Source organism: Clupea harengus, chromosome 14, assembly GCF_900700415.2.
Source record: "Clupea harengus chromosome 14, Ch_v2.0.2, whole genome shotgun sequence".
In the NCBI taxonomy this organism is placed as follows: domain Eukaryota; kingdom Metazoa; phylum Chordata; class Actinopteri; order Clupeiformes; family Clupeidae; genus Clupea; species Clupea harengus.
In genome coordinates this window covers 14,875,777-14,893,937 of record NC_045165.1, presented here as the reverse complement: position 1 = coordinate 14,893,937, position 18,161 = coordinate 14,875,777, and the positions used below count along the sequence as shown (strand labels likewise).

The following is an 18,161-nucleotide window of genomic DNA, read 5'->3' as shown; positions in this document are numbered from 1 at the left end:
TTTGTCTGTGCAACACACTCTGCAAGGAGTATGAACTGTGACCGCTGTAGTTTACTATCTCCTTATAATAGATAGCATTGATTTATAAGCAGACCCACCTAGTTATAGCTTAGCGCCCACTAGGTACGGTTTAGCCACCCTAATAATTGATTGTTCTCTCCTTTGTACGTCGCTTTTGATAAAAGCATCTGCTAAATGTAAATAATAATTGTCTAGTGACTTCCCTGGCTTTAGTTTTTCTTTTTAATTTGTCCTCCTGTTTCAGATGTTTGTTTATTTTTGCAACAGCCTGCACTATCTAGCGCAGTTATTTTTCCTCATCTCTTCCTTTCCTGGTAACTGGAACACTTGTTCTATTTGTGAATCTGGGCAAGGGTCCTCTCTGAAAAGTGCCATTGCTGCTTATTCGGGCATGACATAAGTTTAGATGTTTAAGGTTAGTAGAGGTGTGAGAAAAAAAATCGATTTAGTGTAGCATTGTGATATTATATTATTTCTCAATATTTATTTTGATATTATGATTTAATAAAATGTTGGTACATACGTCTGATAACATTGCTTCTGAAGTCCACAATATAGCACAAGACCTCGTTCTATTCTTGCGTCACAGCGGGAATTGGAAATGGAGTCAGTCGGGAACAAATTTATCACGCCAAGATGACTGCAGGGTCTCTGAGTACATGTAACGTAATATATGGGAGAAATAAATCGCAAGTTAGCTGCGCAGAATAAAATTTCAATACTTGCTGTACCGTAAAATGTAAAGTCTCCCAATAATATCGTATCGTGGTGGCCCAAATATCGTGATTAGTGTTGTATAACGATACTGTAAAAGTACAACGTGCCAGAGTTTTGAAAATGGTACGATACCAGCATTTAGTAAAGAATCGATACTTTTATTATGTGAATGGCAGGTTGATCTGACTAATAGGAATCTGTCTCTTTAAGCACAATGCTGACCGCGGTGATGTGCTAGTGATGTCCCTGAATGAGTTTGTAATATGAGCCACATGAGATTGACAGCACTGCTCCCTTGGGGAATATGCATGGTCTAAAAGCAAACAAGTCATCACAACATCCCCTGTACCCAGAACAGAAATGAATTAATGCACACGTGCATCTCTGTATAGAGAAGTCACAAATATGGTTTTATAGAAATTTGGCCCTTGCTTATTTAATGTTTCATACATACTGTATAAACATGGCACCGGAATTCTTCTTTCTTTCATCGCCTAACCTATTCCTAGGATATGATTTATCTAATTCGTCTAATCAAAATGTTTTTTAGGTATAGTATTGAAAGAAAGTATCGAAACTCATGACTCGTATTAATACATTCATTCTGGTATCGTGACCAACACTAATCGTATCATATCTTTGCCTCTGTGGCAATTCCCACCCCTAAAGTTAAGTGGGAATATCTCCATGTAACAGGATTTGAGACCCTAATGCCTTGATTAGTAGGAGTTGCCTTAGCATGTGTATTAACATTGTTCTCTCCAACAGAGGATGTGGGTGATGAGGGCGAGGAGGAGAGGGAGTGCATCTCCTACGTCGTCAGCACTGACATCCACTATGGCCTGAAGTCCAACAGGTAGGCCAGTGCACTTGCCAGGCTGGGTTCAGTTCACTACATCACTAACTAGTAAGGCCCTCTGAGAGTGCAGACCTCTGCCCAAGGCCAGTAGTCCAGTCTCGTCTAAATATCTTGTCCGTCTGTCTTTCTATGCCCAGTCTTCTGAATAACATCTGACTTGAACTTCCTGACTGCCTGTATTGTTTCCTTACCTCTGACCGTGTTCTGTGTTCCAGCCTGGCCTTCATTAAGAGGACTGTAGTGGTGGATGCAGACAAGCCCATCTCCACCCAGGTGCGTGTGCTGACCCTGAGCGAGGACTCCCCCTATGAAACCCTCCACTCCTTCATCAGCAATGCAGTGGCTCCCTTCTTCAAGTCCTACATCCGCGAGTCTGGCAAGGCAGACAGGTGAGACAAGTTATGAAGGAATTTGTCTGTTGTAAAATGTATTATAGATTGATATGGATATAAGGTACATGGATGAAATAAGGTACACAATCAAAACATGGCTCTTGTTTGAGGGGGTGTTTGTATAAGACTCTGTGTCGTGTGATGCAGCTCAAAGCTCTCATTTTGTGGACACTGCACAGTTGTTCTTTTTCCTGTATATTTTGGGTGTAGTGCATGAAGAACAAAGACAAAAACACAATGTTCTCCATTGTTTGCAGAGCAGCATAGTCTACTCCTGACAGTGAGAGTATGAATCAGTGGCTTGCTTTACATATTGGAACATGCAGATATAAACAAGCACGATGGCATGTGAATCCTTCAATGTAATGTAGAGCCCAGCATATTTACTAAACCCTTTAAATGTCCTGCCTTAGGGATGGTGACAAGATGGCCCCCTCTGTGGAGAAGAAGATTGCAGAGCTGGAGATGGGTCTCCTTCACCTGCAGCAGAACATTGAGATCCCAGAGATCAGCCTCCTCATCCATCCGGTCATCAGCAACATTGCCAAGCAGCTCTATGAGCGCGGCGAGAAGCCCAAGGTCACCGACTTTGGCGACAAGGTCGAGGACCCCACCTTCCTCAACCAGCTGCAGTCTGGCGTCAACCGCTGGATCCGGGAAATCCAGAAGGTGAGGATTTGTGCAGTTGTCTGAAGACAATTCCTGTTGGTCTGATTACTTGTAGGGGCAAGGCCAGACAATGTTTCAGATTATTGTCTTTGATCCACTCTGTACAGTCATGCATCATGGGCAAGCTTAGATGCAGGTCAAATAACAATGTTTTCAGGAAACAATCAATAAGCTTCCAGAAGAGTCTGTGCAGCTATATGCTCAGACTATACATTGTGCATTTGAAGTCTTTGTCTGTGGTACCTTTTAACGTTTCTCCGTTTTTCTCCTCTTCCACCAGGTCACCAAACTGGACCGTGACCCTGCCTCTGGGACGGCCCTGCAGGAGATCAGCTTCTGGTTGAACCTGGAGCGCGCCCTGAATCGCATCCAGGAGAAGCGCGAGAGTCCAGAGGTCCTGCTCACTCTGGACATCCTGAAGCACGGCAAACGCTTCCACGCCACCGTCAGCTTCGACACTGACACTGGTGAGACGCACACACACTCCCCAATGTTCTCCTCTCTGCTGTGGTATAAAATGAAGTGTTATTGGCGTTGCAAAGTGGTGTGAATCTCGCACAGGCTTGACTTGTGTTTCAAGAGTTTGGCAGAGTTTCTCTGAGGCACGTCACTGGAAGAATGTCAGTTTGTTATGAATAAAAGTGGTTTTGAACAATTACTAGCCTCAAATGGTCAACCACCTATTCAAAGCATCCTGTTTTCACTTAAATAATGAGAAGTTATTATGTGTAATATAGAAACGTCTTTTAGTAGAATCTCAACATATAATTTAATGAAATTGGTTTGCTATTTGAATGTCAGGTCTGAAGCAGGCCGTGGAGACTGTGAATGATTACAACCCCCTGATGAAGGACTTTCCACTCAACGACCTCCTCTCGGCCACGGAGCTCGACAAGATCCGCCAGGCGCTAGTGGCCATCTTCACTCACCTGCGAAAGATCCGCAACACCAAGTACCCCATCCAGCGAGCTCTGCGATTGGTGGAGGCCATCTCACGTGACCTCAGCTCCCAGCTCCTCAAAGTCCTGGGCACCAGGAAGCTCATGCATGTGGCCTATGAGGAGTTTGAGAAGGTGGGTGTGTTTTTGGTTACAAAAAGTAAAAGGTTACCATTAATTTACCAAAATATGTTTGGTATAGACATACTGTATACTTTGAACTTGGATCTGGCCACTATTGTAACCTTTTGTAACTGTATACATTTTTTTTTTAATTCCTAAATATGTCCAATTTAGACATACTTGCTGAATACATAAAGTACTTTGTTATGACTTTGATGACTTTTATACATTTACACACATTGTTAAACCATTTCTGAATAGTCAGTCATTTCTTTTCTGCTCCTCCTCCAGGTGATGGTGTCCTGCTTCGAGGTTTTCCAGACCTGGGAGGATGAGTATGAGAAGCTGCAGGTCCTGTTGAGAGACATCGTGAAGAGGAAGCGCGAGGAGAACCTGAAGATGGTATGGCGTCTCAGCCCGGCCCACCGTAAGCTGCAGTCCCGTCTGGACCACATGAGGCGCTTCAGGCGACAGCATGAGCAGCTGAGGGCCGTCATCGTGCGTGTGCTCAGACCACAGGTAGAGGAGGCAGGGGAGGGCAGTCTGTTTACAATCCCAAAGGGGAAAAGATGTCTTAAAAATGGTACTGAAGTCCCCAAGATAATGGAGCTATAATGGAAGCCTGTTGCATGTTCTAGTTGGTACATAAACATAAATTGTCACTTGTAGTTAAAGATTGATCTGTTTGATTGAAACATGCCTCATGGTTTCTGTTCTCTTCCTGGACCAGTAGTCCTTAACGTTCATTTCTGTTCCTGGCCCCAGGTATCCACTGTGCCCCAGCATGCTCAAGGTGAGGCAGTGGAGCCCCCTGACATGAAGGTCGCCGAGGTTCTCTTCGATGCCGCCGACGCCAACGCCATTGAGGAGGTGAACCTTGCCTACGAGAACGTGAAGGAGGTGGATGGCCTTGATGTGTCAAAGGAGGGCATGGAGGCCTGGGAGGCAGCCATGAAGCGGTACGATGAGCGCATCGACCGCGTGGAGACCCGCATCACCGCCCGCCTCCGTGACCAGCTGGGCACGGCCAAAAACGCCAACGAGATGTTCCGCATCTTCTCGCGCTTCAACGCTCTGTTTGTGCGGCCGCACATCCGCGGCGCCATCCGCGAGTACCAGACACAGCTCATCCAGCGTGTCAAGGACGACATCGAGTCACTCCACGACAAGTTCAAGGTGCAATACCCGCAGAGCCAGTCCTGCAAGATGAGCCACGTGCGTGACTTGCCGCCCGTTTCCGGATCCATCATCTGGGCCAAGCAGATCGACCGGCAGCTGACAGCCTACATGAAGCGGGTGGAGGATGTCCTGGGCAAGGGCTGGGAGAACCACGTGGAGGGTCTGAAGCTGAAGCAGGACGGCGATAGTTTCCGTGCCAAGCTCAACACGCAGGAGATCTTCGACGACTGGGCGCGCAAGGTGCAGCAGCGCAACCTGGGCGTGTCGGGACGCATCTTCACCATCGAGAGCAGCCGTGCACGAGGACGCACGGGCAACATCCTCAAGCTCAAGGTCAACTTCCTGCCTGAGATCATCACCCTGTCCAAGGAGGTCCGCAACCTGAAGTGGCTGAGCTTCCGCGTCCCATTGGCCATCGTCAACAAGGCCCACCAAGCCAATCAGCTGTACCCGTTCGCCATCTCTCTCATCGAGAGCGTTCGTACCTACGAGCGCACCTGTGAGAAGGTGGAGGAGCGTATCTCCATCTCCCTGCTGGTTGCTGGGCTGAAGAAGGAAGTGCAGGCCTTGGTCACTGAAGGTATCGCCCTTGTGTGGGAGTCCTACAAGCTGGACCCATATGTCCAGCGCCTGGCTGAGACCGTCTTCAACTTCCAAGAGAAGGTCTGTTCTCCATAATGTTCATGAAGCATCAACATTAACATTACTACATTACTTTGAAATGTTGCTCTTGCAATCAGAGGCTCATTTCCTCATTTTGTTTCCCTTCCCTACTCCTGAACTCAGGTGGATGACCTGCTCCTGATTGAAGAGAAAATTGACCTTGAGGTGCGTTCGCTGGAGACCTGCATGTACGAGCAGAAGACTTTCACCGAGATCCTCAACCGTGTGCAGAAGGCTGTGGACGACCTCAACCTCCACTCCTACTCCAATCTGCCCATCTGGGTTAACAAGCTGGACATCGAGGTCAGTATTAACAGTTCTTGATTGATTTTGGAGGTTTATCATTGACTTGAAGCTGGATGTGTTTTTCTTCCAGGGGTCTGTCCACACTATCATAGTGTCATAACATGCACATGTATAATACTTTGTGGCCTATATAAAGCCTAAAGTAAGGTTGTGTTCCTTCTTTTGCCATGTCTTGTAATACTTTTGCTTTTTACTATCTTTGTTTTCACTCTCTACTGTTTTGCACATTTGGTAATAAAGAAACATTTCTATTCCCTCCTGTTTAGATTGAGAGGATCCTGGGAGTGCGTCTGCAGGCTGGACTCCGGGCCTGGACCCAGGCTCTGAGGGGACAGATGGAGGACAAGGCCGACGTGGACATGGACACAGAGGCTCCGCAGCTCAGCCACAAGCCTGGAGGAGAACCAAAGATCAAGGTACGTGTGGAATGTCATTTATCATAACAAAACAAGAAATTAAATCCTCATAGGAACTCGTACAGTCATGTAAGCCATGGTTCCTTCTCTGTAGGACCGTGGAAGAAATTGACTTGTATATGGTCTTGTACAAAAGTTCTTAAAATATTAATGCAAGGTGCATAGCAGACATAGACAAAACATATTTGCAACAGTGTAGCAGGCTTAACCTACAGTAATGCATAATGTAAGTATACACTTAATGTAAACAGAACAGTGCATTATTAATCCTGAAAATGGCTTGATTGGAATGATCTGACATTCATTGTCTTTTTTTCACCCTGCAGAACATTGTGCACGAGCTGAGGATCACAAACCAGGTCATCTACCTGAATCCTCCCATTGAAGACTGCCGCTACAAGCTCTACCAGGAGCTGTTCTCCTGGAAGATGGTCGTCTTGGCTCTGCCTAGGATCCAGAGCCAGAGATACCAGGTCTGTAGACACCCTCAAGTTCATATCAATTTAACTTAAAGAGGAGCCATGCTATTATTTGCTAAAAAATAAGGCATCATTGGAAAACAAAATAAAATGATGGGAGGGGGGGGGGGGGGTTGGGTTCTGTCTTAGTAGCACATGTACATGTCTATATCATTGGCCCATTATGTTAATTGCATATCTCATCCTGCGGTGTGCTGAACAGGTTGGTGTGCACTATGAGCTGTCTGAGGAGGAGAAGTTCTACCGGAATGCCCTGACCAGAATGCCTGATGGGCCAGCCGCACTGGAGGAGGCCTACAACGCAGTGAAGGAGAACGTTCAGGAGGTGGAGCAGTACGTCAAGGTGAGTGACATCTACTCAGTTTTTAGTTTTCTCTTATTTGTGTGAGAACTCTCAAGTGGTTTATTTGGACAATACTGGTACTGTGGACAATTTTGAAGTTGGGAAAAGATCCGATGTGAGATAGTAAAACCGCACAGTCAGATAATCTCCCTCAATAGATTTGCTTTCTGCTTCAAGAGTTGAGTTTGTAAATCCATTTGACTACCTTTTGAAATTTTGGACTGAAATCTTCTCATAACTGAGCCCCTCTTGTCTCTGATCACTCTCCCAGGTTTGGCTCCAGTACCAGTGTCTGTGGGACATGCAGGCTGAGAATATCTACAACCGCCTGGGCGAAGACCTGAACAAGTGGCAGGCCCTGCTGGTGCAAATCCGCAAAGCCAGGGGCACCTTCGACAACGCCGAGACCAGGAAGGAGTTTGGCCCTGTGGTCATCGACTATGGCAAGGTAGAGAATCATCTTAGTTTAGGCTGTAGCCTTTTAGCTAATTAGCATTGATTTAATTAAATAGGGCCTAATTGGAATCCTTGATCAATTTAAATGTTGTTTTGTGGGGTTATTAATTAGAGGACGTTACATATTTCTTAAACACTAAAACACTTATTAAAACGGGTATTAACCATTTTGTAACCCCTGGAATCCAGGTCCAGTCCAAGGTGAACCTGAAGTATGACTCCTGGCACAAGGAAGTCCTCAGTAGGTTTGGACAGATGCTCGGTAACAACATGCAGGACTTCCACTCTCAGATCTCCAAGGTGAGATTGCCAGCATGACTGAATCAAGATAAAATAACTAGTAGTGGTCTTAAAGTACTCAATACACAACCTGTATTCTCACCTTTTTATTCACTTTTTTTTTATTTCAATGTTGCTGTTCACAGTCTCGCCAAGAGCTGGAGCAGCATTCTGTAGACACGGCCAGCACCTCCGACGCTGTCACCTTCATCACCTACGTGCAGGCGCTCAAACGCAAGATCAAGGCATTCGAGAAGCAAGTGGATGTGAGTGAAAAATAAACCACCTGCTGAATTTTTCAGGGGTGGAAAAGTCCAGCCACAGAAAGTGACTCTTAACCCGTATTTTGCTCCTTTTTAACATAATTGGCAAAGCTAGACTGACCGACACTGAATCATTGACGGCTATGGTGAAGGGTGGATTTCCAAAAACGACACTCTTAACTAATGACATTACATCACAATAGTGAATGGAGCAAACAGCGATTTAATGGAATCAGTATATAGTAATAATGAATTATGGACATCATACGGTAACATTTGATGTCTCCTATAGTATTATGTCAAAACTGCCATTCAGTGATATGTTTGAGGTATTACACAGCAATAGGCTGTAGTCATATACATATAATTATAGTAATTTAATAGTTTTGAACTTTGTTGTTCTATTCTTTGCTCTCCTCTTCAGATGTTCCGTAATGGCCAGCGTCTGCTGGAGAAGCAGAGATTCCAGTTCCCTCCCTCATGGCTCTACATCGACAACATCGAGGGCGAGTGGGGCGCCTTCAGCGACATCATGAAGCGCAAGGACACGGCCATCCAGCAGCAGGTGGCCAACCTGCAGATGAAGATCGTGCAGGAGGACCGCGCCGTGGAGGGCCGCACCGTCGACCTGCTCGCCGACTGGGAGAAGACCAAACCCGTGGCCGTGAGTAGGGCAAGGGGGTGATGCAGCGGTGTCATACTGAGCTGGGAGCTCATTGTTAACAATTTGCCATCACAGATGCTAGTATGTCTAAATAATAGCACTAATAAAAAAAAAATATTATGACCTGTACTTAATATTTTTTTTTTAAATTTTACATTTTATTACTGATTTTTTTTTATTTACATGGCCCACAAGCAGTTACTTGAATTAGAATGTAATGAACCGATTGAAGCATCTGTGAATAATAACTTGGGTTCTTTTGTTGACCTAAGAAAAAACTGTGTTTGGTGTTTTCCTCACAGGGAAGCTTGCGTCCTGAGGAGGCGCTGCAGTCCCTCACCATCTACGAGGGCAAGTTTGGCCGTCTGAAGGACGACCGGGAGAAGTGTGCCAAGGCCAAGGAGGCTCTGGAGCTCACCGACACCGGCCTCCTTAGTGGCAGCGAGGAGAGGGTGCAGGTATGCACACACCTGAACTATTACACAACTTAGTCTCTGTGCCCCCCCCCCCCCCCCCCCCCCCACACACACACACACACACACACGCACACACAGTGCTGAAGCTTGTATACAATTATTCCATAGTGACCGTTTGTTGACCTCTATGTTTGCAGGTGGCTTTGGAGGAGCTGCAGGACCTGAAGGGTGTGTGGTCAGAGCTGTCCAAGGTGTGGGAGCAGATTGACCAGATGAAGGAGCAGACGTGGGTGTCTGTGCAGCCTCGCAAGCTCCGCCAGAGCTTGGACGCCCTCCTGAACCAGCTGAAGAACTTCCCCGCTCGCCTGCGCCAGTACGCCTCGTATGAGTTCGTGCAGAGGCTCCTCAAGGGCTACATGAAGGTGAGTGTTTCAACAGGGACGTCCAGAAAATCCCAGACTTAATAAGATGGTTGATGCGGCATTTGATCCATTGAAGACAGATCATTATTGATTGATTATTGGACTCCAGTTTCAATCCACATGTTAATGCCAGACTAAGATTTTTTTACAGCAGATTAACATGCTATTTGATAGTTTTATTAGTTTAAAACTGATGATATGAATTACTGCAGTCATTTCCCCAGTTTTATGTCGGGTCAGAATGCTGCTAGACTCTGTTTTTTCATGTACAGTATCTGTGCAATATTTGATTTTGAATGTGTCTGGCTCTTCTCAATGACTTCCACTGGCAGTTTCCCACACCAGTCTGCACTACACCACATACAGCCGCTAATGGCCGTCTCCCCTTCTTAGATAAACATGCTGGTGATCGAGCTGAAGTCGGAGGCGCTGAAGGACCGGCACTGGAAGCAGCTGATGAAGCGCCTGCACGTGAACTGGGTGCTGTCGGAGCTGACCCTGGGTCAGATCTGGGACGTGGACCTGCAGAGAAACGAGATGGTGGTGAAGGACGTGCTGCTGGTGGCCCAGGGAGAGATGGCGCTGGAGGAGTTCCTCAAACAGGTCAAACATGGTGTTCATGTGGTTTTGTTTGTTTGTTTGTTTAGGGTTTGATTTTCAGATTATAAATACTCAAATGTTAAGAGTAAGTAGTAAGACAGGGATGTTTCAGCTTTTTTTGTAAGGTTTTTTGTGGCATCACTACAGATTCAAGTTGTAATTGGTTTTGTTTCAGTCCACTATGTGTACCATTGGTTTGCTTTAGGTGACATTTTATTATTTTATTTTTTTCAACTTTGATAGATTCGTGAGGTCTGGAATTCCTACGAACTGGACTTGGTCAACTACCAGAATAAGTGCCGCCTGATCCGTGGATGGGACGACCTCTTCAACAAGGTCAAAGAGCACATCAACAGCGTGTCTGCTATGAAGCTGTCTCCCTACTACAAGGTAAGTGTCCTTTCTGCTTCAGTTCATGAAAAGAAAGTATTCAACAATTCACCATTGGTTTTGAGTTTCTGTGGTATTCCTTTTGACAAACATTGTAGCGTAGATGCGTCAGTTATCGGACAGTTTGTTGAAAAATCGATATGCTAAGTCTATTTATAGATTAACGTTATGTATAAGGTTAGCCAAACTTACGGTTTTCGAGAGAGATATTTGTCCTTTTTAACTTGTAAGACTCGTTTAACACCGCAAGAAAACGTATTTCTAAAAATTTCTATTAATGTTTAGGGTGACACGTTACATGAGTACGTTTTCGCCTGCGTCAATCATAGGACACTCCCACTTTGTTCCACTTACCGCGTTGGTTTTCGAGATAATAATATGCTTTCCTCCTCCTTTGACATATACCGGTCTAATTTCTGTACAAATGACTTTGTCACAATATGTTTTGACAAGCAAATGTTAATCTAACTAGTGTTATTTTTGTTTAATTTGGGTTATTTGTGGGCTTTCTTTGACCTGATTCAGTTGTAGGTGCAGTCTATTCACTTAAACATGCACAAAACAAACATGGCATGATTATGTATGTTATGTATTAAAAATGAAGACATTTATTATAACGGTATTGTAATTGTACTTTTGTTCGTGTAAATACAACATTTTAATCTAATTCAATTTTGTTTAAGTTAAACTGTAAACGCAACTACGGAAGGCGACCTTCCTCACCAAATCGCGTTATTCTCCTGCCCAATTTCTCAACAAGTGCCTTTCATATTGACATAGGTCTAAACGACCAGAGTAATCGGATTTGGTCTCTGTAAGCATCCGTACTTACATTACATCATGCTAGCTGTTTTTAGCATTTGAAATGACAGTTTAAAATCACAGTCAAACTTCATCTGGAGAGAATAAATCTGACAGTACAACTTTAAGACCAAATAAAATATTCGTCGCGCTGCTAAGTGTTCCACACTATAAATGTACACGCAAAAGTACAACACTATTTCACAAGCTTAAATTAGATCTACAGAGTTAATTTTTTTCACAAGTAAAGCTTAAATGCCCTATTTTTGTGGGAGCTTACGTTTCTTGCCATAGTCGCCCGAAGTTGATCACGAGAGTGAATGTAAACATGACAACGCCGAATGTGTCCTATAATTGACGCATGCCGGTAATTGACGCAGCTCCGCTAGTATTCTATTGACAGTGAATGTAATGGCTAAACAATATTAAAAAAAAAAAAAAATGTGTGTAGTAAAGGTTTTCTTTTAAAAACACTGAGCCTCCTGTTTTGCACAGGTGTTTGAAGAAGATGCCCTGAGCTGGGAGGATAAACTGAACCGCATCATGGCTCTGTTTGACGTCTGGATCGATGTCCAGCGCCGCTGGGTCTACCTGGAGGGCATCTTCACCGGCAGTGCCGACATCAAGCACCTGCTGCCAGTGGAAACCCAGAGGTTCCAGAGGTGAGGGTGCACTTAACTACCGATTTGCCGTTTTGGGCAATCTTGACTGCCCCAACGTGAGCGATAAAGAACCTATAGCTGGGTTCCATGCAAGTTCAGACTCTATAGTCGATACATGGGGGTCCTATTCACAGTATTCCAATGTAAACAAAGATGTGTATGATTTGAACAGAATTTATGTTTTTCATGAACTGTGTCCTCCTCCTTTCTTTCCTCAGTATCAGCACAGAGTTCCTGGCTCTGATGAAGAAGGTGACCAAGTCTCCACTGGTGATGGATGTCCTCAACATCCAGGGCGTGCAGCGCTCACTGGAGAGGCTGGCCGACCTGTTGGGCAAGATCCAAAAGGCCCTGGGAGAGTACCTGGAGAGGGAGAGGTCCTCCTTCCCCAGGTAGGAACTCTAAGCTATGGTTCCTCAGTTTTGTTTCTTAGGAAGTGCAGATTCGATCAGTTGTTCTTTGGCAGAGGATAGGATTATGCCACGGTCTTGTCACTCTCTATAAAGTGCCTTGTAGTTGTACTTGTACATTAAATCATTTTCAGTTTAACTAGTAATTTACGTAGTTCGCTCTTGGTAAGAGATGACTAGTTTCTGTCTATTCTAACTTTTATTTTAATTCTTTTTTTTTTTTTTCTCCATCAGGTTCTATTTCGTTGGTGATGAAGATCTGCTTGAGATCATTGGTAACAGCAAGAACGTGGCCAAACTCCAGAAGCATTTCAAGAAGATGTTTGCTGGTGTGTCCAGCATTCTGCTGAACGACGACAACACAGAGGTGCTGGGGATCTCCTCCAGGGAGGGTGAAGAGGTAAGACTGAAAGATTATCATAAGTACAAACTTATTCTGAGGTGCTATGAAATGCTATGTTTGTTCACCTTGTGATATCCACTTGACTTTTCTACATTCCACTATTGAAAGTGAGACTTAGAAACTGAATTATTTGTTTATGAGTGTTGTCTGATAATATGGCAGCAAAATTCACATCTATCCGTACGTATTTCCTCTCAGGTCGTCTACAAGACAGCCGTGTCGATCACTGATCACCCCAAGATCAACGAGTGGCTCACCCTGGTGGAGAAGGAGATGAGGGTCACTCTGGCCAAGCTGCTCGCTGAGTCGGTCACTGAAGTGGGCGACTTCAACAAGGACTCTACCGTCAATCTCAACAACTACATTGAGTGGATCGACCGCTACCAGGTACGTCAGCACATTACATTACATTATTTTAGCTTATCAACCCGATTCTTATTTAATGCTGATGTTTACGATCACTTTCTTCTGTACATTCAAAGAAAACAAACTGGATACCTGATCCTAGATTTGATGTACAAATGTTAGATGAATGTAGAATATTAGGTAGATATAAAAAGGCTTGATGTAAAAAGCTCATGGTTCTTTTTAACTGTATCTCCCCCCAAATCAGGCCCAGCTGGTGGTGCTCTCTGCCCAGATTGACTGGTCTGAGAATGTGGAGAGCGCGCTGACCACCATCGCGGGTGGGGACAACCTGGCGCCGATGCAGGGCGTCCTGTCCAATGTCGAGGCCACCCTAAACCTGCTGGCCGACACTGTGTTGATGGAGCAGCCAGTCCTGCGCAGGAGGAAGCTGGAGCACCTGGTGGGTGCAGACAAAGCGATGCATTAGGGAGTGGAAAGGAAGGGTGTTTATATAGGGTGTATATCAAGGGTACACACACAAGGACATCGGGGACATTGACTCTGAGTTTTCTGATTTAACTACCCCTTTACTGCATCACTCGGTTTCACGTTACTCCTTTTAAGAAATTGGAGTGCTATGAGGAATCACCGTCTGATCTTAATGCAATTTCAAGCATCCATCATCCATCCTTTCTAAATACAAATTCATGTATTTCTTACCTTGGTTAACTTTTTTTTTTTTCTATGAGGACCTATCTAATTAATGAAGAACTTCAACAACTCCTGCTTATTTATTTCCCATCTTTTTTTTTCTCAGATCACGGAGTTGGTGCACCAGAGGGACGTGACCAGGGCCCTTTTAAAGAACAAGATCGACAACCCCAAGTCCTTCGAGTGGCTGTGCCAGATGCGCTTCTACTTCGACCCCAAACAGACGGACGTGCTGCAGCAGCTCTCCATCCAGATGGCCAACGCCAAGTTCAACTACGGCTTCGAGTACCTGGGCGTCCAAGAGAAGCTGGTGCAGACCCCCCTCACCGACCGCTGCTATCTCACCATGACTCAGGCTCTGGAGGCTAGGCTCGGAGGTTCCCCATTCGGTCAGTAGGGCATGGAGATTAAGAATTGTAAATATTAGACTGTGAAATGTGACCGTTTAAATGATAATGTGGATGTTCCATCTTGTGTCTTGCAGGTCCTGCTGGAACTGGAAAGACTGAGTCTGTGAAGGCTCTGGGTCATCAACTTGGGCGCTTTGTGTTGGTCTTCAACTGTGATGAGACTTTTGACTTCCAGGTATGCCTGCCAATGTGAAATGGCTACCGTGTCGCTATGGCCGGCTCTAGCTGTGCTCCACCAACACAGTTGGCACAGCAACACAGTTGGCGTCACCCTGACCCGTTCACTCTAAATCTAGCCCACCTCTATACTGAACACATACAGGTCATCTCCTTAAACAGACCCCTCTGTCTTTCAATTCTGAGCCATTGATACTACCGTGTGTTTCCCCTCTGTGTCTCCCAGGCTATGGGCCGTATCTTTGTGGGTCTGTGTCAAGTGGGAGCCTGGGGCTGTTTCGACGAGTTCAACCGTCTGGAGGAGAGGATGCTGTCGGCCGTGTCGCAGCAGGTGCAGTACATCCAGGTGGCCCTGAGGGAGCACAGCAACCCCAACAGAGACCGCAGTACGTAACCCCTAAGCCTACCGTCAACCCACTTTATCAGCATATCGAAATTAAACATTTGTTCTAGGTTAAGAACATTCATGAACAGAAATATTTATTTCATTTAACACAATATTCACAGTAATTTTTTTTTTTTTTACAGTAACAGAATTTGATTGACTGACTCAGTATATTAGCGCAGAAGAAGGTGAAATGGAAAAAAAGGGTTGTATTTGATGTATTGGTTTCTAATATTGATCTCATTTGTCTTCTCAGGTGTTCCTGTAATGACAGAGCTGTTAAATAAACAGGTTAAGGTGAGCCCAGATATGGCCATCTTCATCACCATGAACCCTGGCTACGCCGGGCGCTCCAATCTGCCTGATAACCTGAAGAAGCTGTTCAGGAGCTTGGCTATGACCAAGCCCGATCGTCAGCTCATCGCCCAGGTCATGTTGTACTCTCAAGGCTTCCGTACAGCTGAGGTCCTGGCCAAGAAGATTGTCCCATTCTTTAAGTACGTGCCACATCCGCACAGCTTCTAGTGCTTCTCCGTTTGCTTGTTGGGTGGTGGTTAATTCTGATTAACTGCTAACAGTCACATTTTTGGTTTGGTTGTTTGACTTGCATGAAACGAGCATAAAACTAGGGAAAAGATGTATGTAAAACAAACGTAATTTCGCAGGGCTAGAGCAAATCATTGCTATATCATTATGGTTCAATAAATTGATTGATTTGTGTGTGTGTGTGTGTGCGCGTGTGTTCACAGGCTGTGTGATGAGCAGCTGTCCTCTCAGTCTCATTATGACTTTGGCCTGCGAGCCTTGAAGAGTGTGCTGATCAGCGCCGGTAATGTGAAGCGTGAGCGCATTCAGAGAATCAAACGGGAGAAGGGTGAGCGCGGCGAAGTTGTAGATGAGAACGAGATTGCAGAGAACCTTCCAGAACAAGAGGTCAGAACAATGATTTTTATCAATATTGCATCAATATTTATAATAGTGTTTTGCGTTTAAAAATATAAATATCTTGCCTACAAATGTCAAGGGTCTGATCTTTGCTAAAGTATAGAGAAATCAGATCAGGCCTTTGAACTTAAATAAAATGATGTTCCTCTCCCATAACCATCAGAGTAAACCAGCAACAATAAGATCATCCTAATGGTGCTCTTCCTCCTTCCCCAGATTCTTATCCAGAGTGTGTGTGAGACCATGGTGCCTAAGCTGGTGGCTGAGGACATCCCTCTGCTCTTCAGCCTGCTCTCCGACGTGTTCCCCGGCATCGCATACATGCGCGGCGAGATGACCGCGCTCCGCGAGGAGCTGAAGAAGGTCTGCTCCGAGATGTACCTCACCTACGGAGATGGAGACGACGTGGGGAGCATGTGGGTGGAGAAGGTAAGGAACGCTAACCACAGCAGTGGGAGGGTTAGGAGGACGTGATGTTTAGGTGGCGGGCAGGAGTGGAGTGCTGGGTTGCACCAGTGAACGCAAGTTCCATCTTTGCCTAGTTCGATACAATGGATCGTCCTGAAGGGATTTATTTTTCAAGTGACCAGCGGACAATACATTATCCCACTTATGCTATGGTTACTTGCCAAAACGAAAAGGGAATTAAATGATTTATATTTGAATCAGAAGCACAAAACCTGTTGTCAGCCATCATTATCGGCCCTCTGAACGATGAGTGATGGCCCTTTCAATTTAGTGGAACTCAGCATTCCGAGGAGCCGTATAATAGCATGAGTGATGGACTTCTCAGATGTTGACACATTTCTACATCTATCTGATGATGGTTCTGAGAGATGGGGACAGTCATCCTCTGGCTTCTACCCATCTGTTTTATCAATCCATCCCACCTACTGACTCGCCCACCTCTCTTGTGTTCTTCCAGGTTCTCCAGCTTTACCAGATCACCCAGATCAACCATGGGCTGATGATGGTGGGACCGTCGGGCAGTGGGAAGACCATGGCCTGGAGGGTTCTGCTCAAAGCCCTGGAGCGCCTTGAGGGCATGGAGGGGGTGGCACACATCATCGACCCGAAAGCCATCAGCAAAGACCACCTGTACGGAACCCTTGACCCCAACACTCGCGAGTGGACCGACGGGTTGTTCACACACGTGCTTAGGAAGTGAGTGCTTTTGTTCAAGATCACAGCCCTTTAGAATAGGGAGGATGGGCAGATTAGTTTAACATCTCAGAATATAGTGTGTTTGACTGTGGTTGGTAACCTACTTGTGATGTGTCGCAAAATAACTACCTTGATAATGCAGTTGATGAACATACTGTAGATTGTTTACACATCTTCAAACCAAGTGATGTGAAAAATGTTTTACAGGAGGGAAACTCTGAATATTTAAGAGAGTTTTCAGTCACTATTACACTTTTGTTGCCTACTGTATCTGTGCCCCAATACGCAAGGTTGTGCCCAAAGAGCTAACTGATGTTTATCGATCAGGATCATTGATAACGTGCGTGGAGAACTTCAGAAGAGGCAGTGGATTATCTTTGATGGTGATGTGGACCCTGAGTGGGTTGAGAACTTGAACTCCGTGCTGGATGATAACAAGCTTCTGACTCTGCCCAATGGAGAACGTCTCAGCTTGCCTCCCAACGTAAGGAAACAGACAGGCGCAGCACTTGCATACACTAACATCAGTTTTGTCGTAAACCTCAAAAATCCTACCCAAAAGGGTAAAGACTTCACACAGTTTTAGGACACCATCTTGATTCAATTTTAAACCAGTTCATTTTATGAAATCATATTGTTTTAATTACAGTATCTCAAGCTCAGTTTATTGCATTACTGACATCTTTAGGGGATTTTGATCGAAGAGTGCTGTTAACGGTCTGTCGTTGGCAATCGCCTTATGCCTTTATTGTCTGTGATTAACCCCCCCCCCCCCCCCCCCCCCCCCTTCCTGTACACCCCTGCAGGTGCGCATCATGTTTGAGGTACAGGACCTGAAGTATGCCACCCTGGCCACTGTGTCTCGGTGCGGTATGGTGTGGTTCAGTGAGGATGTGCTCAGCACAGACATGATCTTCTTCAACTTCCTGGACCGCCTGCGCAGCATCCCATTGGATGAGGGCGAGGACGAGGCCCTGCGTAAACACAAGAGTACCGAGGATGAGGGCGATGAAGCCGCATCCCCCATGCTGCAGGTACATCAACACTTACGGCTACTCAGCATCTCGACACCAGGGTCCCTTCTCTTTTTGGTTCCCTTTCACCTAGGGGAGAGAGATGGTGTCATAGTCTACAGACCATTTCCCTTTGC

The 18,161-nt window shown here is 45.4% G+C and overlaps 1 protein-coding gene across 2 annotated transcripts in view; it reads left to right on the top strand.

The window, feature by feature from the left end:
* dync1h1 (dynein, cytoplasmic 1, heavy chain 1) overlaps positions 1-18,161 on the top strand; it is a 50,298-nt gene that overhangs the window by 1,749 nt on the left and 30,388 nt on the right. For both annotated transcript variants that reach the window (XM_012836778.3, XM_012836777.3), the window contains exons 2-34: positions 1,507-1,594; positions 1,813-1,986; positions 2,403-2,658; positions 2,939-3,125; positions 3,460-3,731; positions 4,011-4,238; positions 4,485-5,561; positions 5,685-5,864; positions 6,134-6,283; positions 6,610-6,756; positions 6,965-7,105; positions 7,377-7,553; positions 7,751-7,861; positions 7,987-8,106; positions 8,528-8,767; positions 9,070-9,225; positions 9,381-9,605; positions 9,999-10,208; positions 10,449-10,595; positions 11,892-12,058; positions 12,277-12,450; positions 12,703-12,868; positions 13,070-13,258; positions 13,485-13,679; positions 14,037-14,319; positions 14,415-14,515; positions 14,744-14,903; positions 15,159-15,399; positions 15,652-15,835; positions 16,064-16,276; positions 16,773-17,011; positions 17,339-17,495; positions 17,818-18,045. In XM_012836778.3, coding sequence (XP_012692232.1) covers positions 1,507-1,594; positions 1,813-1,986; positions 2,403-2,658; positions 2,939-3,125; positions 3,460-3,731; positions 4,011-4,238; positions 4,485-5,561; positions 5,685-5,864; positions 6,134-6,283; positions 6,610-6,756; positions 6,965-7,105; positions 7,377-7,553; positions 7,751-7,861; positions 7,987-8,106; positions 8,528-8,767; positions 9,070-9,225; positions 9,381-9,605; positions 9,999-10,208; positions 10,449-10,595; positions 11,892-12,058; positions 12,277-12,450; positions 12,703-12,868; positions 13,070-13,258; positions 13,485-13,679; positions 14,037-14,319; positions 14,415-14,515; positions 14,744-14,903; positions 15,159-15,399; positions 15,652-15,835; positions 16,064-16,276; positions 16,773-17,011; positions 17,339-17,495; positions 17,818-18,045 — 6,983 coding nt within the window. The remainder of the gene's footprint in view (positions 1-1,506; positions 1,595-1,812; positions 1,987-2,402; positions 2,659-2,938; positions 3,126-3,459; positions 3,732-4,010; positions 4,239-4,484; positions 5,562-5,684; positions 5,865-6,133; positions 6,284-6,609; positions 6,757-6,964; positions 7,106-7,376; positions 7,554-7,750; positions 7,862-7,986; positions 8,107-8,527; positions 8,768-9,069; positions 9,226-9,380; positions 9,606-9,998; positions 10,209-10,448; positions 10,596-11,891; positions 12,059-12,276; positions 12,451-12,702; positions 12,869-13,069; positions 13,259-13,484; positions 13,680-14,036; positions 14,320-14,414; positions 14,516-14,743; positions 14,904-15,158; positions 15,400-15,651; positions 15,836-16,063; positions 16,277-16,772; positions 17,012-17,338; positions 17,496-17,817; positions 18,046-18,161) is intronic.